We start from the raw sequence: 16508 nt of genomic DNA, 5'->3' as shown, positions 1-16508 counted from the left end.
CAACAATCCCAATCCTCAATGTGCCATATTTTACTTCTTCGAACGCGTTATATGATCACCGCTCACTTCCATCATGCCCTCCAACTACACTCAGCATGTCGGAAATCATGATTTTACTCGTGCCACCGTCGTGATTATCGGAGCCGGCGTATCAGGTAAAACATGAACCCCATGCTTGTGACCTGGGGAATTGTGAACTCTGTAGCTAACAGACTCCAGGGATGTGCATGGCTATTGACCTCCTTCATCGAACCCCCATCCGAAAATTCGTCATACTCGAGCAGGGAAGCTCGGTCGGTGGAACCTGGGCCAACAATCTCTACCCGGGCTGTGCATCCGACGGTAAGAAGCGACCGGTCCAACATGATTGTTGGCATGAATAACCAAGAGTCGTGTAGTCTGTAGCTCTTTGTACAGCTATTCATTCGAGCAACGTCCCGACTGGGCAGCAGAGTATCCGGGTCAGGAAGAGTTTCTGGTAATCTTGTCCTCCATTCTGGAAATATGAGAGGCTGACGCATCCGCAGACATATATGACAGATGTCGCGCAGAAACACGGCCTCTACAAATACATCCGTTTCAACTCAACTGTACAAGAAGCCCGTTGGGACGACAAGCAACAGCAATGGAAGGTTAAGGTGGCCCTGAACAGCGCTAAGGCTAGCGAATTCCACGAGCAATATGAACTCACCACCAACTTTCTCGTATCAGCCGTCGGTCAACTAAATGTGCCCAGCTATCCCTCCATTTCAGGCCTGGATGACTATACTGGCAAGTTAATTCACTCCGCCAGATGGGACTGGACCTACGACTTCTCTGGCAAGCGGATTGGCGTGATTGGAAACGGTATCTACTTCATACCCAGTGAAATACTCTGACATCAAAGGCTGACGGCAATGATAGGCGCCTCGGCAATCCAAATCGTCCCCGAACTAGCCAAAACTGCCTCTCATATCACCATCTACCAGCGCAGTCCGAAATGGCTCCTCCCTCGCTCTAACAAGAAAATCGGCGCTATCCAGCATTTCTTGCTATCTTATGTACCGCCCTTGCGCTGGTGCAAGCGAATTCTGCAGATGCGTTACCGAGAATGGTTATACAACGTCCTTGTCACCCCCGGCACAGTCCCAGCCCGCCAATTTGAGGCGCAATCACAGGAATGGATGAAAAGCCAGTTGCCCGATAAGCCTGAATTGTGGGACACTCTGACCCCAAACTATGCCATTGGATGCAAGCGCGTTCTCATCTCCGATGACTTCTATGCTGCCTTGAACGCGAGTCACGTCGATCTCAATACCCGACCGATTCAACGCATCACAGCCACGGGGGTGCAAACAGACGATGACGAGCAGGAATACGACCTCATTGTACTGGCCACTGGCTTCCGTGCTTCGGAATTCCTGCACCCGATCCGGGTGTACGGTGCTGGTGGCCGATCTCTGGAAGATATCTGGAAGGACGGACCCAGAGCATACTATGGTATGACGGTCGAGGATGTGCCGAATTTCGGCATGCTCTATGGGCCCAACACGAACTTGGGTGTGTTCATCTTTCCATCCGAAATTATTAGAGTGCATACACTGACAGGAATAGGCCACAACTCCGTTATCACAATGATCGAAGCTCAATCAAGATACCTAAGCACAATGATCCGGGCCGTAGCGGACGCAAAGAAGAAGGACCAAACATTGGTCATCCAACCCAGGCCAGAAGTGCTGCGAGAATACAACGAGCGGGTCCAGAAACACTTGGCTGAAACCAGTTTCGCCGATCCTAATTGCCAAAGCTGGTACAAGACTGATGAGGGCCTGATCACGAATAACTGGCCATCCACAGTGGTGCGGTACCAGAAAGAGGTGTCTCAGGTGCGGTGGGCGGACTTCATTCTCAAGGGTAGTGGCTCTGCTGCGGTGGCGAAGAAGAAGGCGACTTATGTTGGTCGGGTTAAGGAAGAGGCGCTAGTTAGCAATGTTACGCTGTTCTTGGGAGTGGCCCTGGCGGCTGGGGGAGTTTATTGGCGTGCTACGAGCTGGTGGAAGTGGTAGGTTTGGAATATGCTGGTGTGTCGGACCGATTTGTCGTCGGATATGTTTTTAGTCGAGGTAATGAATTAGCATGTTTGATTGTCTGAGTAGGGAGGTGCCTCTCATAGACAAAGTAGGTGACGATGGCATTCTTTACGGCTCTGGAAAGACTGCCTGGACCTCGCGTGTTTGCCCCGGTGCCCACTGTGCGAGCGGCTTGCTGAGAATTTTATCTCTGAGGAGGGCATGAGATGCTGGGTCGAATAAGTACCCGGCGTGTTCGTCGGACGTGACATTGGGCTGGTCATGCATGGAGACTATAATTATCAACAGAGTGGACGCTGTCCGAGGCATGTCTATCAGCAGTACGCGGTGTCGAGGGCTTTGAATAATATCCATTTGTGGGGTGGCTTTTAAGATCCGTACCACAAGTTCCCCGAGTAAAAGTCTAATGAGTGGAACGCCTTCCAGAAAATGGAAGGTATAATGGGAGTTGAAATGGAACTCGTAGTGCCCTCAATGTGTCTGTGAAATGATGTTCTCTCAGATTCACCTTGTCGATATTATCTTTCTAGGGCCCGCCAGATTGACTCATGACCTGACTATGCATCATTTACAGCTGGATGCGATGAGGCAGCTGATCGCGGCATTGCATGATACCATATCTTCACAAGCCCCATTGTGGGACAAAGAACTCAAGGGATTTTGAATGTGGAGTTTACAGTGCAAAGTCTACCTGACTGGTAATCATCAAGCTGATGAATATACCATTATTGGACGTAACCAGAACGATAGCCTTACTCGTACTGCTGAGTACAGGAAGGGTTCATCAACTTGTGAGAGCCAGTGGAACCAGAGCACATCAGGGGTGAAGTATTTGGAATGCATGGAGTGATTATGAACCCAGCATAGACTGAGAGCGTATTCAGGGCGCAGTGGTAGCACGACTCAAGAATCAAAAAGTAATTGAATGAAATTGTTCAGGGACCACTAGACAGGGATAAACAGTAACGCGGACAGTGCATTCTTTTATTGACGGATTATGAATGATTGTGATAGCAAGAATTCTCCTATTGCCGTAAAAGCTCTGTAGTATCATGTCATGTTCATCAAGGGAGACAAGTGCGGAGTTCAAGGTTTCGTTCACATGGTTATTAGAGCTCTGCCAGATATGGTTCCATTGTTCATTGACCTCTGATACTGGACTTATGGGTGCAACGAAATCAATATCGAGAGTTGGATTTGGCTTCATAGATTCAAGAGATCAGTTTATGATACAGATGGGTCTGGCTTCAAGTAGAGATGCAACAAAAATCAACAGTGAGAGGGTCGTAACCGAAGATGGTATGTGGACATCCCTTCCACAGTCGATGTTCATTAAGTGGGTCAAGTCACCGAAGAATGTTGACAAGGTGACTAACGGTGGCATAACCTTTTGAGCTTTTATTATTGCCTGTTGAGACTGATATTAGTTGCAGCGCAAACCCACATACGTAGCAAGTACCAGATCACAGCCACTAGTAACACGCCTCTGATGGATAGTTAGGTTGACATGTCTATTACAACACACCAATATCCCTCAAATGGCGGTATGACTGCGATAAGGATGTGGCTTCCCATAAGCAAGGGGCCATGCAACCATGTCCATACTTAGATGGAGGTTCACGTGAGCATAACAAAAAGCACATTCGTCTGACAATTGAATATCTTTTATCATTTCCTCCCCCTCATATCCGACAGCAACTGCTAGTGGACCATCCATCTGTACAACGCGTGTCACCCATGGCAGTTCATGTACCATTCAGCATCCACCACGTCGTGGATATCGGCATTTCCACCGGCCCGGTAGTCATTGTCCTCGTTCTCCTATTCGGGTTGGCTGTCGTGGGATCCGACAGCCTTGATGGATGGTGGCAGAAAAGAGCCTTGAGAGGCATTCCGATTGTAGACGAGGGTAGCTACATGCGGCCAAAGCTACGATGGAAGCGCTTCGATGCGGAGAAAGAGTATGCGAGAGCATATCAGCAGGTGAGTGCCGCCTTACATGTTAACAGCTGCTGTTTTGCTGCTCACCATAATTCACCCGGATTAGTACACAAAAGCAGGGAAACCTTATGCGATCCGGATGCAGAATGATAATTATGGCATTGTGCTTCCCTTAAACTCAGCAAAGGAATGGAGGTCTCTACCACACGACCAGCTGAGCTTTCTTCAAGCCTTGGCAGAGGTAACACCCGTCATAACTTTACACCATGCACAAGTCAGCGGCCTTATCGCTAAGAGACGCACAGTTTGCGGATATGAACATGTACTGCGACGTCACGGACAGGACACCCATTGAAGCTGTTCATAGTTGCAACAACGCTGAATCATTAAGTACGAAGTCACACGGGAAACGAGTGATGTAACAAGCTAATCCTTTGTGATATTGCGCAGACATCCTCAATAAGCTTCTCGCCCGGGAAACCGATACAGCCTTATCTCAGATTTTCGAGCAGCCTACAGGAAAAGGTGAGCAGGAGAAGAACAACGGTCGAAAGCCAAAGTTCCCTTGCTTACAACACCAGCAGACTGGAAGGAATTGAACACACTGCAGACAATCCTCTCCTTATGCTCAACGGTTACTATGGCCTTGCTCCTCGGACCAGATACAGCCCCTGACCCGGTGCTCCACCACCATTCGACGTCTTTTGGCGAAGCAATTATGAGCAGTTGTTATCGACGAACGGGATATCCGCGCATCCTGCGGCCATTCGTGTGGCGCTTTTCGTCCGAATGCCGAAATCTGAGGAAACACTTCTCTCTCGTGAGAGAGAGACTTGTTCCTGAGGTTGCGCGCCGTGTCGCAGCTGCACGAGCGGCGGATAAAACCAAGGACGTACGCCCATCTTCATTGTTGGACGCACTGATCGCGGCGGCCTTCGACAACGGCAGCTTAAGCCCAGATGACCAAGGCAGAAATGATGCAGCACAGGTACAGTTGCTGGCAGATGATCTCATCTTCTACCATTTCGAACTCTGTAAACCGACCGCATTCAACATCATCTTCCAGCTGTATGCCATCATGGACCACCCAGAGTACAAGGCTCCTCTCCGAGAGGAGGCACTCCAAGCCTTGAAGCTCACCAATGGTGACTGGACCGTTGAAACTCTGAAGCACGCTCCCAAGTTAGAAAGCTTTACAAAGGAGACCTTTCGACTGTACGATATCTCCGGTTGTCAGTTCTCCCTCTCTGTCCCAAGACAAAAATAAAATACCCCCAATTGACATGAAATAGTTGTCAGCTTTCGCCGTGTCATGAAACCTCTTACTCTAAACTCCATCGGCCTGTCTCTTCGTCCCGGTACAATCTTATTGTCTCCATGTCGGAATGTCCATTTGGATCCCGAGATCTATGAAGACCCGACTACTTTCAATGGCTACCGCTTCTACGACTCCAGCCGCGAGGTCTGCTCTCCACGCGTGGCAACCACCTCGCTCACGTTCTTGACATTTTCTCATGGAGCGGGCAGCTGTCCCGCGCGGGTTCTCGCTACTCAAATTTGTCGGACGATCTTCATCAAGTTCCTGTTGCAGTACGACGTAGAACCTGTGCAGAAGGAGATACTACCCTATGGATTCACCAGTGGTCCGGTCTATATGCCTAATCCATCAGTGATGATGAGAATCCGGCCAAGAAGTGACGGGAAGTAGTGATACTCCTTGATGGTTCCTCGCCATCGAAACCGTGATTTTATGTGTTGGGTAAATTAATTGTTCGTGTTTAGCATGGGATCCATGTTGTATGGTAATTGTGGTCAAAATCCAAGAAGAGCGAAATGAGTGGAAGCATATATCTGCCATGTAGTACTAGTATTATGCATTGCTCTGTTCACATAAACATGAGAGATGGAGTGAGTGACAGAAAACCAACGGAGAAAGGGCACCAGACACAGCCCGTTGTCAATTAGGAGTAGTCCTTCGTACCTCCACCATATATGCGTCTATGATGACATGATAAAGTCAAACACAGGGCCGCACCCAAACCACCTATTTTATGCTGCATATTCGTGTCTGGACGAAGAAAGGAGAGAGCCGAAGATAGAAAGCTAAGCGCAGAACTACTATATAACCTTACAACCCACATGTCTCGTTCTGCCTTTACCAAGACGCAGTGAGATACTCCTTCAGTTCTCGAATTGTAGGAGACTCGAGGAAGAAAGAGCTCTGAATGTTAACCTGCAGCTCGGTCGCGAACTTCTCCACTAGGACAAGGGACAGAAGGGAATCTATACCCAGCGCAGAAACTTCCGTCTCATCGGTCAGACCGTCCGGCTCAACCCCGGTCTCGGCGGCGAGGAGAGCCAGTGCGCCACGGACGAGCTTGGTGTTCGCCTTCTCCACAGATGGTGCGACTGGCAGATCAACTTCCGGGGTGAGCGGGCCGGTATTTGGATCCTTTGGGTCATCATCCGGGCCTGAATCTGTTGTTGGACTGGGTTGGTGCTGTACTTGCGGCAGGTCATGGGGCTGGATGTGTTGAGTTGCCAGGCCATCACCATCGTCCGGGGGGTCGAAGAAGCGATTCATCAATATACGAGGTAGCGGACGCAGTGTCATCCCACGGACCTTTCCGACAATGTGGTCTTCACGCATAACGTAGACGTCGCCGACGAAGAAACCCGAACCATCGCGGGCCGGATTCATTTTGACATAGGATCGATAGAGCTCGCCCGCGACGAGTTCCTCGGCGAACCGCATTGACTTCCATCCTTCCATTACATAGATGGTATTATGATGGTCCGTGGCATGGCCGGCGTTGAGCACGAGACCCCCAACATGGGTAATTGGGTCGATGTGGTGGGGAGGCGCCGTCCAGCGGCTATCATTGCTAGGCGCAAGAATCACATCAGCCACAGCTTCCAAGCCGTGCAGCACCGCCGACTGGATGCCACGATAGTGGTCTGCGTAGTCGACGATATTCTTGAAGAGCGTGTACACCAGATCCCGCGATACCCGACTTGCTTGTCCGTTCTCCGCCATCTGCTGTAGGGTGACGATCCGGGTGGTCAGCAAGTGGGCATAATCAGCCCATTCATCCTGCCAGCTCTGTCTGTCGCCGCATCTCACGACACCGCTGGCCAGCTTCTCCTCAACATGTCGTGAGCTTTCATCCGACAGACCAGATATAGACAACTGCAGCGCTGCACACTGGGGATCCGCCCGCATGCGCATCCGAACCCATTGGGGTTTGGACCGATCTTTTCGTGGAAGCAGTCCTTGTAACACCCTTACTTGACCAAAATCCATGGCCGGAAGTGGTGATTCGGGTTTAAGGCGGGAGTACATATATCTTGCTAATGTGAAAGCTATGTCGGGATAGGAAAACTGCAGCAAAGAAGTCAGTCTGGCACAAAGCTCGTCAGATTTATCGACTCACCACTGAAACGAGCGGCCGCCCACTCATCTTGTGCCCTGACGCAACGGCGAAAAATTCCTTGTCCATGACGTCGGACTGTACCACGATCTCTCCACCATCAGGCCTGAATGACTCCTCCATAATCTGATGCACCAAGGCAGTGCGCAAGGATGGTGTTGCAGCAGAGATTTGGTCTGTTCTAGGCCGTTTATCCTTGACCAACAGCCAGTCCCCGTTGTATTGGATCCAGTGATTCTTCAGGTCCCACCGATAGGATGGCAAGTCTAGCAGGCGGACCTCAGGCTCGAAGGGTCGATACCACTCGTTCCAGTCCAATGGAACTCCTGTCTCCTGAAGAGTGCACATGCTAACGGCCAATGTATGCCAGTTAGTCTCATCTGAACGCAGGCTCGGCACAATGGCTTGGAGATCTGCTACAGTGGCGCGCACGGCGCCTGAGTAGGTCGAATGGACTCCAATCTCCACCCAGACAGTATGGGAATTGACCAGGCCCATATCTTGCGCTTTTGCAACGGCCTCCGCAAACCGGGCGGGCGCCCGCGTGTTCTCCCGCAGGAACAGACTGGCGACCAAGCTCCTACTTTGTACAGCCGCATCGGCCAAAGTGGATGAAATGAGTGGGATCTGAAGGCTCCGGAAGGAGACAGCCTTGGCGATCTCCTCGTATCGATCTAGGATGGGGTCCATCTGAGAGGAGTGAAATGCAAATGGGACATTCAACTTGACACTGCGATACCCTTGGGACACTAGCGATTGTTGTATATCTACAATATCCTTGATCGACGCACATATTGTGATACTTCGGGGCGCATTAATACAAGCGACTTCGTATGTGCGGTCTTGAACGCAGCGGCGAATATCGTCGACGCTTCCCTGTACAGCTAGCATTCCATAGCTATTAGCGGTGCACAGCTTCTGCATAAGCAGAGTACGCTGCCCAACTAAGAAAATAGCGTCGCTGGCGGACAGCGCTCCTGCAGCATACAGAGCGGCGTACTCGCCCAGACTTGCGCCGATAACCACGGCAGGCTTCACCCCGAGCGTCCTCCAGAGACGACAGAGGGCGATCTGGACGCAGACCGTAGTAAGCTGGGTCACCAGCGCACTTAATTGGGAGACATCCGCATCTGTATCTGTGATAGCCGGAAGTATCGAGCCAAACCCATTCTGCTGGCAAATCTCATCCAGGCGCTGGAGTTGCTCCCGATACGGAGGATACTCCTTGAAGAGCTGCGAGCCCACTCCAGCGTAGAAGCTTCCTTGGCCGGAGAAGATAAAAGCGACAGAGGGCGGCTTACTCACCAATAGTCCAAGCTCTGCACGAGAGCCACGCTGATGCAGCGCTTGGATGATCTCTGCTACCGAGGCGCCATGGACCGCGATGCGGTGTTTGTGATGCATGCGGCGGGCGGTGGTAGTATATGCGAGACTCGCCAATCGTGCGGATCGGTTTCCCTCCAGCCATGTTATCAGGCTTTCGAGATTCCGTCGCAGGGAAGTCGTGCTCTTCGCGGATAGAGCCACGACGAATCGTGTCTGTGGAGGCCCCTGAGGATCTGGCCGTACAGGCGGCTCTTCCAGCAGCAAACTGGTATTTCCTCCCGCCGCGCTGAAGTTGTTGATCATAACGTATCGTTTTCTGTTCGACCGATACGGCCAAGGGATGGTTTCCTTGGGGATATGGACGTTTAGTCGTTCAAGGTCCGGAAATTTCGAGTTCAACGCTGTTTTTATGCCCACGTGGCGGGGAATCGCATTATGTTGGAATATTAGGAGCGCTTTCATGAGCGCTGTAATGCCAGCCGCAGCCTCTCCATGTCCCAGATTGGCTTTGACGGAGGAAATGTACAGCGGATGTGACCGTCGAGGCACTGGGGGACTGAAGACGCGGGTGACGGATTCAATTTCCGCCGCATCCCCAGCCTGTGTGCCTGTGCCGTGCATCTCGACCAGATCCACATCGTGAGGCCCAATGCCAGCCTGAGAAAGAACAGAACGATAAAGGTGTTCCTGGGTAGGCGCGTGAGGGTGAGTTATAGAGATAGCGTGTGATGAATGGTTGGTAGCTGTCCCAAGGATCACGCCTAAGATGTTATCATTGTCTTGTTGTGCATCACTTAGACGCTTGAGGACAATAGAACCAATTCCATCTGCTCGGCAATACCCATCGGCACCGTCATCAAACACCTTACAGTTTCCGGTCTTCGAAAGAAAGAAGCCCCGGCTGAGACCAGCAAAACTATCAGAGCCTGTTAGGATGTTTAATCCCCCGGCCACGACCATGTCAGCCTCCCCGCGGATTAGGGCGCTACAGGCAATCTGGACCGCAGCTAAACTGGCGGAGCAAGCTGTATCACAATTGAAGCTAGGACCGGAGAATTTAAAAAAGTAACTGATTCGGCCGGGGGCAAACGCCCGATAGTTCCCTGGTATAAAATACATGTCGATGTTCTGGCCAGCATTTGCTTCGCGATAGTCGTCGGAGCACTGGCCGTAGACCGTCCCTACTCGGTCTCTGGTGGTTGATCTGGTGCGATTAGGCACATATCCAGAATACTCTAAGGCTTCATATGCAGTAAGCAGTGCCAGACGGTGGGTAGGATCTGTTTGTCCTGCTTCGCGGGGAGACATGTCAAAGAAGCTAGCATCAAATAGCCCGGGGCTGTCAATAAAGCATCCGAACGGGGTGTGGCTAGTGTTCAGTCGTCTCCCGGTCATGTCCGTGTGACTCTCAACGTCATATCGGTTGCCTGGGACCTTCTGGTGTACATCCCGTCCGTCCTCAAGGAGCTCCCAGAACCGCTGCAGATCATCCGACCCCCCGGGCAACCGGCAAGACATTCCTACCACAGCGATCCTGGAGTCGATGGGGATTGTTGGTGGCTCAAGGCTATTGTCAATTATCCAGTCGCCAAGATCATCTACACTGACTGTGCAATCTGGGTATTCGGACTGTACTGCAGATATCAAGCCATGCACAGCAGGTGAGGATGGCCTGAAAGTCTCGAGCTGCAGCTTCGTATCTTGTTTCCAGTGGGGAAGCTTTTTGACAGCGGCAAGAACGCTATCCCAGCGGATTATGCTTGTCAGAAGCACATATGTGGCCGACTCGAAGAGATCTCGTGCATTCTCGCCCGCCAACGGCTGACCATCGCCCATTGACAGCACAAGAGGGTGCCCCGAGAGACGACGACTAGCAATTTCAGGATTGACTTTGCTTACTACCCATTCGGTGTGTGTTCGGTCGTACAAGTGAGCTGCATGGCAGGGGCCCCCATAGACGGGCAGGGGCGCACGCGGAGCTGACTGAACCTTTCCAGATTTATTAAAGAACTCGCGTAGTCCCGATGGCGGACCGCTGATGAATACGCTGCCGTCGGGCTCCACAACACTGATGTATATTCTGCTTGATGGCGGTGTCTCCTGTGTTGCGATTCAGGTCAGATTCCGGTCCGTGCAATTGCATTTTATATCAGTTAGCCTACCATAGATTTGTTGAATTTTTCCAGCTCTCCTCGCACTATACTCTCGTCCAAACCTCTCACAACGGTAGTCCAACTCTCCAAGGAACTGTCGAGTGACAGTTGCTCCAAATCCTGGGATTTCTGATACAGCAAGATACCGGCTCTCATGGCGATCCTGACTACCTCCGCTGCCGTAATGGGCAAGTCCAACAACGAGGGGGACGCAACGACTGCAGTGGCGGCCAAAAAGCCCAACCCCAGCCCAGTAAAGAGTGATTCCTGTGTATTGAAGCTGAACTCATGAGGTCGAATCTCGTAGTTCCTACCCAAAGTCAGTCGACGCCTTAGTGGTTGCCTAGTTGGGGCGGGAGAGAGCTCACCCGACGAAGAGACCTAGTTGAACCAGACACAAAAAGATGCATTCGAAAATCCCACACAGAGGTCCTTTGTGCCAGTGGTAATTTTGAGCGAGGTCGAGTATAGACTAAAAGGGAGGAATAAGGCTTCTCAGTTCCGGAGGAAGACGGTAGATTTCCTCTCTAACGACCCGGGTTGCCTCCTCAAGAAACCGGCGCAATACAACATGCCTGGGCGATTGAGAACACAGCCGCAGGCGCCGGAACAGATCTGGCAAATCATCGATGGGAAATTTGTTACTAAAGAAGAAGAGCCTCATTGTGTTTGTTACGGGGAGCCTGCGAGGTTGACGGACTTCAATTGTCCTCACAGCGGGTGTTGGTCAATATATTGCCTCGAGGTATCTCTGTACATACCAGCGAGCTTACTCTTCAATCTCGACATTCACCGAAAGCAATCAAAAGACGCCAACACCACGCCCAGACAGTTTCATTACAAATATTCTTCATGCTAGGAGTGTCTCGGCACGACCACCTGACTGAATGCATCTGAATAGGCGGTTACATTGACCTTCTGGTACGCTTACATTGCAGCCTTGTAGACACCCACGCACATATCCGCAAGCATGGGAGCTGTAGTTTGCGTGACCATCAAGTACATTTAAGTAAAATACAGTTCAAACTCTGTTAAGTCCATTTTACCTCGCCGTTGGTGGCGCAAGCCTCTCCTCGCTCAGCAGCAATGTAAGGCAAGAAAAGGCTACAAGGGGCAATTAGAACCGGTGTATAATAGAGCCGCAAAGGTGCAGCAGGTAATGTGGCTTCCTTAAGTGGACATCGGCCTTTGTTGAAGGCGTATCCTGTATTGTCCTTTGTGCATTATCATCTGTACTTGTTAGAGATGATTGACAATACCCCCTTTTGGATGACTATTGTGATCTGTCATATGCTGTACCGCTTGCCTAGAGTTTTCGGCGCGGACCTTGAGACGATGCATATGTAACGAACCCAATGTGGAAAAAATTCTGCATCAGTTCACCCCTTGAGTCCACAGTGGCTTCGACACAGGCCTATCAAACCATGCACATACAACTACCTATATCACCACTATTATAGGTGTGTGTATTGTATTATCCCTGGAGTCAGCGGTGAGGGTATCTCCTCATCCATCTGGCAAGGGGGTGTAATGGCACCTTAAGTTACGCATCTTCGGAAACTCCGTCGTGCACCACCTAGTTACTGTTGCCTTATCATGCTTATGCACGAAAAAGTGGTCGTACGAGCTGGACGGACATGGACGGACATGGACAAAGGATAGAAATACTCTCCAGAAATCCCTCCATAACATGTAGGCAACCACTTCATATCCAGATATCTCTATCTCAAGGCTCGAAGTCATTTCCAAACACGTGTGCTTCTCAGGAACAACGTTACCACACCATGACCTACCCAGAAGAAATCGATGAATATTCCTTGATCCAGAATGGCTTGAAAAGCCTCAACGAGGCTGCACAACGATGCCAGCAGACTAAACACAGCAGTCAGGATAGTAGCATAGAAGGCTGCAGTGCCAGACAAAGCGCACGCGATGAGCTGGTTCTCGAAGCGCTCAAATTCCTCCAGATCGCGCAGGGTCCTATTGATGCCGCTGCTACCTGTTACGAAAGGGTTCGATATACTCATGCACAAAAGGCCCCAGGTGAAGAAAGAGTTGCTAATTAGGATAATAGACGGCCCATCTCGCGAGCGTCCGCGCGTTGCTGGAGATGGGGGTATTTGAAGCGCTTCCCACCGGGCGAGTATCTCGCAGGACGGAAGAGTTGGCGCGGGAACTCAATGTCGACGAATCCCTTCTTGGTCAGTGCAGACGTGCCAATTTGTGCCGTGACATTCATGCTCTAACATAAACGCAGCTCGTCTGCTAAGGAATTCGTCGCTGTACGGACCATTCGAAGAGACTGGGCCGGGCCAATACCGGCACACTCCATTTTCCGAGGCGTATTTGCGCCCCGAGATTCGCGGCATGTTTCGATTTGCGTGAGAGCTCCACCCTATCAACTATCAAGGATCATGATTAACTGAGAAACCAACAGGATGGACGACCATATGCCCGCGCACCTTAAGCTGCATGAATTTCTCCAACGTAACGGCTGGCAAGAACCTTCATCTACTACAGATAATCCATACACTTATGCCCACAAGACGAACGGAAAGAGCATGTTCGACAACCTCTCCGAGAAGCCGGAGCGCATGAAGGCATTCAATAACGGGATGACAGTGCAGGCGATGACCCCCCTATGGATGATTGATCTGTTCCCGTGGAGAAGTCTGGCCCAGTTGAAGCCCACCGCGGGCCAGGTTCTCGCGGTTGATATCGGCGGCGGTAAGGGCAAGGCCATCAGCCGGATCCGGTCTTTCTGTAATGGTTTGCCTGGCCGTTATATCCTACAAGATCAAGAACATGTTGTCAAGAGTGTCGAGGGCTCACTGGATCCCTCGATTGAGAGGATGGCCTATAATTTCTTTACCGAGCAGCCTATTCGAGGTAAGCTGCTGGATAAGACTATATTTGTTCGTGTAGCTTATAACATTCTTTCTAGGCGCTGTAACATACCTCATACGTCGTTGCCTTCACAACTGGCCCCAGGATAGCGTGGTTTGTATTTTGCAGAATATTGCTGCGGCCATGGAGCCAGGGAAGTCACGGCTTCTAATTGAGGAGATTGTCGTACCGGCAGAGAAAGCCGGTGTTGAGGAAGGATGGATGGATATGATCATGATGTCTTTGGGTGCTAAACAGAGGACTTTGAAGGAGTGGGAAATGGTACTCGGTTTGGCTGGGCTGGAAGTCAAGAAAGTGTATCAGATTCCGGGGAATTGCCATGGGCTCATTGAGGCCTGGCTGAAGTGATTTCATTATCTTATGTACCTGAGCCTTCCGAACTTTCATCTTGGAAAAAGCACAGCAAATGTGTCATTTGGGTAGTCCCCAGAGACAGCCAATCTATATACTTTGAAATTATCTGCCTATCAGCTGAGAAAATTACCATCCGCTTCTCCTTGTGGTGAGATCTTAAAGGCTGTCGACCTACGGCCGAGCGAGAGCACCTCTCTGTTTTACATTACATACACATGTGATGGCGCCAGAAGACTCGACAACTTTTAGCATTCAGCTCGGTAACCTATGTTAAAATTATGAGAAACAAAAGGAAAGGAAAAGGACTGGTTAAACTATCCACCGAAAGCTACTGCGAATACCCAAGGTCATGGCTTCCGAGCAGTTGCAATGATCGCTTCAGCCTTCATCGCGCCAAGTCCGATCCCCCTCTGCTCCTCTTCCAGGATGCGGAGCACCGCCTTTGGAACCTCTGCTTCGTAACTATCTCGTTGCTCCTGCGTCCAGAACTTTCTGGTGATGTGAGGGAGACTTATCTTGCAGGCCTCGGCGAGCTCCTGAACCGGCACAGTGTATTCCTTTTTCACGGAGGTAACATTAATATCCGTAAATCCTGCCTGCTGAAACTGAGCCCGCACCCTGGATTCGTCGGCCCAATTTTTATTGTACAGCCCGAATATGTCTTCCGTGGTCGGGGTTGGGAGATCACCTGGTATGCTTGCGATGGCGGACTGGATGAGGGTGGCCCAGACGGCTGACAGATGGTGTGTTAGACATGTTTAGTAATTCTACTACAGTGAACGTACTTGAGCACCACGTGGAAACGGCCAACGTGCCTCCGCTTTGAAGCACTCTAAAACACTCTATTGTACCGAAGGTTAGCTGGCTTCGTTGATGTAATATCGCCATACTGTAAGCAACCAACCTTCCATTGCAGCTTTGTCGTCAGGGAAGAGGTTGAACGCTGATATGGAAGTCAACATTATCCCATTTCCCTGGGTCCCTAACATCTTACCAAAAGCCGAGAAGACATGCGTATAATGATCACTCAGAAGCCCAGTGTTCTGAGCATCAACAACCTCTACCTCCGCATTCTGCCATCCTTCTTCGATCATCTTCTGCTTGGAGACCTCGACCATGGCTTCAGATACATCGCCGCAGGTCAACTTCCAGGTGCGTGTTTTCTCATCGCCAAGGGCACGATGAAGGGCACTAGAAATTGCTCCTGTCCCGCAGGCATTGTCAAAGACAACTAGATCTTTCCGGCCGAACCCCGCTATGGCAGACCTTTCCACCAATTCCTCGGCAAACAGAGTGCTGATTTTACTGCCACTCTTGTATCTGCTAGCAGAGTCACGGTTGTGCTTTTCTGGTGCAGCTGGGGTACGAGTCATGTTGGCAGATTTGAATGAAATTGTGAGTGCTGTGCTCAGCGTGTGAGGTAGACATACTGGGAGAATATCGAAGCTTTTTAAATTGCGATATGAAGTGTTGCTCAAATATCCGTTAAACTTCTGGGAATATGACCGCATAGCAGGGAGAGTAGCGGTCAGCCCGTGCTTACTTGGAAAGTAGAAGCGCGTAAGAAAGGCAACCTACAAGTGCTCTGGGCGTTGGCGTCTCCCTATCCTTGTCTCTAAAGTTAAGACGAAGCAACACACATGTCCTTTTGGACGTCACAAGCTCCCTGTCATTGTCCCTAGAGTATGTGATACCTTGCAGATCAGCTAACTGTACATAGCTATGGTAGACCACAATTTCATAATTCTTTCCTGTTGGAGATTCCTGAACAACTGACAGAAGGACGGCTCTGAAGGTCTCCTGTCTCACCGACCAATCTAGATCTAGATCTGTCTCAGCCCACTGCGACCTTATCTATTCACTTGTCATGCATTGTAACATATACCCTTGCCTTATGTGGGGATGCGAAGATCGAGCAGGAGTGCCATCTCATACAGCCTACATGCTAGTCTAGCCAAGGACTTAAGCCATATAATCACGAGTTAAATTGGAATGTTATTGAGGGCGCAGGGGGGCAAATTCAAACGCCATGTTTCATGTCCTAGTTTCTTGCCATCAAGGTCATTTTTCTAAGCCTACTGTCAATCCAACTCAAATACTATATGGTTTTAATTCATAAGTAAGCGTTAGTTTAGACTAGCTTGTATACCTGCTGTTCAAGTGCAAATAAAAGCGCACAAGTTAATTATTCTCTCATTTGAAATCCTTCTTTTTACGGGATCCTATATTTTTAAGAATAGATTTGCGATAGATTCTGCTGCTATAAAAGGACGCCAGAATTCGAGTATGCTATCTGTAATAGGTTTGAAATCCTGGGAGGCGCTACC

General features: G+C 50.3%; 5 protein-coding genes across 5 annotated transcripts; 3 read left to right on the top strand and 2 right to left on the bottom strand.

The window, feature by feature from the left end:
• Positions 1 to 73: 73 nt before the first annotated feature.
• An04g09550 (uncharacterized protein) lies at positions 74 to 2274 on the top strand (the record flags this gene model as incomplete). Its single annotated transcript, XM_001402274.3, has 7 exons — positions 74 to 155; positions 220 to 342; positions 399 to 478; positions 528 to 846; positions 904 to 1539; positions 1594 to 2041; positions 2136 to 2274. 7 exons carry the CDS (start codon positions 74 to 76, stop codon positions 2272 to 2274), a joined length of 1827 nt encoding a protein of 608 aa, XP_001402311.3.
• A 2002-nt stretch (positions 2275 to 4276) lies between these two features.
• Positions 4277 to 5718, top strand: An04g09540 (uncharacterized protein; the record flags this gene model as incomplete). Its single annotated transcript, XM_001402273.3, has 4 exons — positions 4277 to 4400; positions 4461 to 4535; positions 4595 to 5242; positions 5303 to 5718. The coding sequence occupies 4 exons, from the start codon at positions 4277 to 4279 to the stop codon at positions 5716 to 5718; spliced, it is 1263 nt and encodes a 420-aa protein (XP_001402310.3).
• A 447-nt stretch (positions 5719 to 6165) lies between these two features.
• Positions 6166 to 11892, bottom strand: An04g09530 (uncharacterized protein; the record flags this gene model as incomplete). The annotated part of the gene is made up of 4 exons (XM_001402272.3): positions 6166 to 7392; positions 7445 to 10867; positions 10930 to 11230; positions 11852 to 11892. 4 exons carry the CDS (start codon positions 11890 to 11892, stop codon positions 6166 to 6168), a joined length of 4992 nt encoding a protein of 1663 aa, XP_001402309.3.
• Positions 11893 to 12704: 812 nt separating this feature from the next.
• On the top strand, positions 12705 to 14175 carry An04g09520 (uncharacterized protein; the record flags this gene model as incomplete). Its single annotated transcript, XM_001402271.1, has 5 exons — positions 12705 to 12932; positions 12995 to 13121; positions 13178 to 13301; positions 13358 to 13809; positions 13865 to 14175. 5 exons carry the CDS (start codon positions 12705 to 12707, stop codon positions 14173 to 14175), a joined length of 1242 nt encoding a protein of 413 aa, XP_001402308.1.
• Positions 14176 to 14528: 353 nt separating this feature from the next.
• An04g09510 (uncharacterized protein) lies at positions 14529 to 15554 on the bottom strand (the record flags this gene model as incomplete). Its single annotated transcript, XM_059747774.1, has 3 exons — positions 14529 to 14914; positions 14967 to 15023; positions 15086 to 15554. The coding sequence occupies 3 exons, from the start codon at positions 15552 to 15554 to the stop codon at positions 14529 to 14531; spliced, it is 912 nt and encodes a 303-aa protein (XP_059605275.1).
• Between the last annotated feature and the right edge of the window lie 954 nt (positions 15555 to 16508).

This window comes from Aspergillus niger (assembly GCF_000002855.4).
Source record: "Aspergillus niger supercontig An04".
Lineage (NCBI taxonomy): Eukaryota > Fungi > Ascomycota > Eurotiomycetes > Eurotiales > Aspergillaceae > Aspergillus > Aspergillus niger.
The sequence above is the reverse complement of the archived record's forward strand: the minus strand, read 5'-3'. Positions and strand labels throughout refer to the sequence as shown.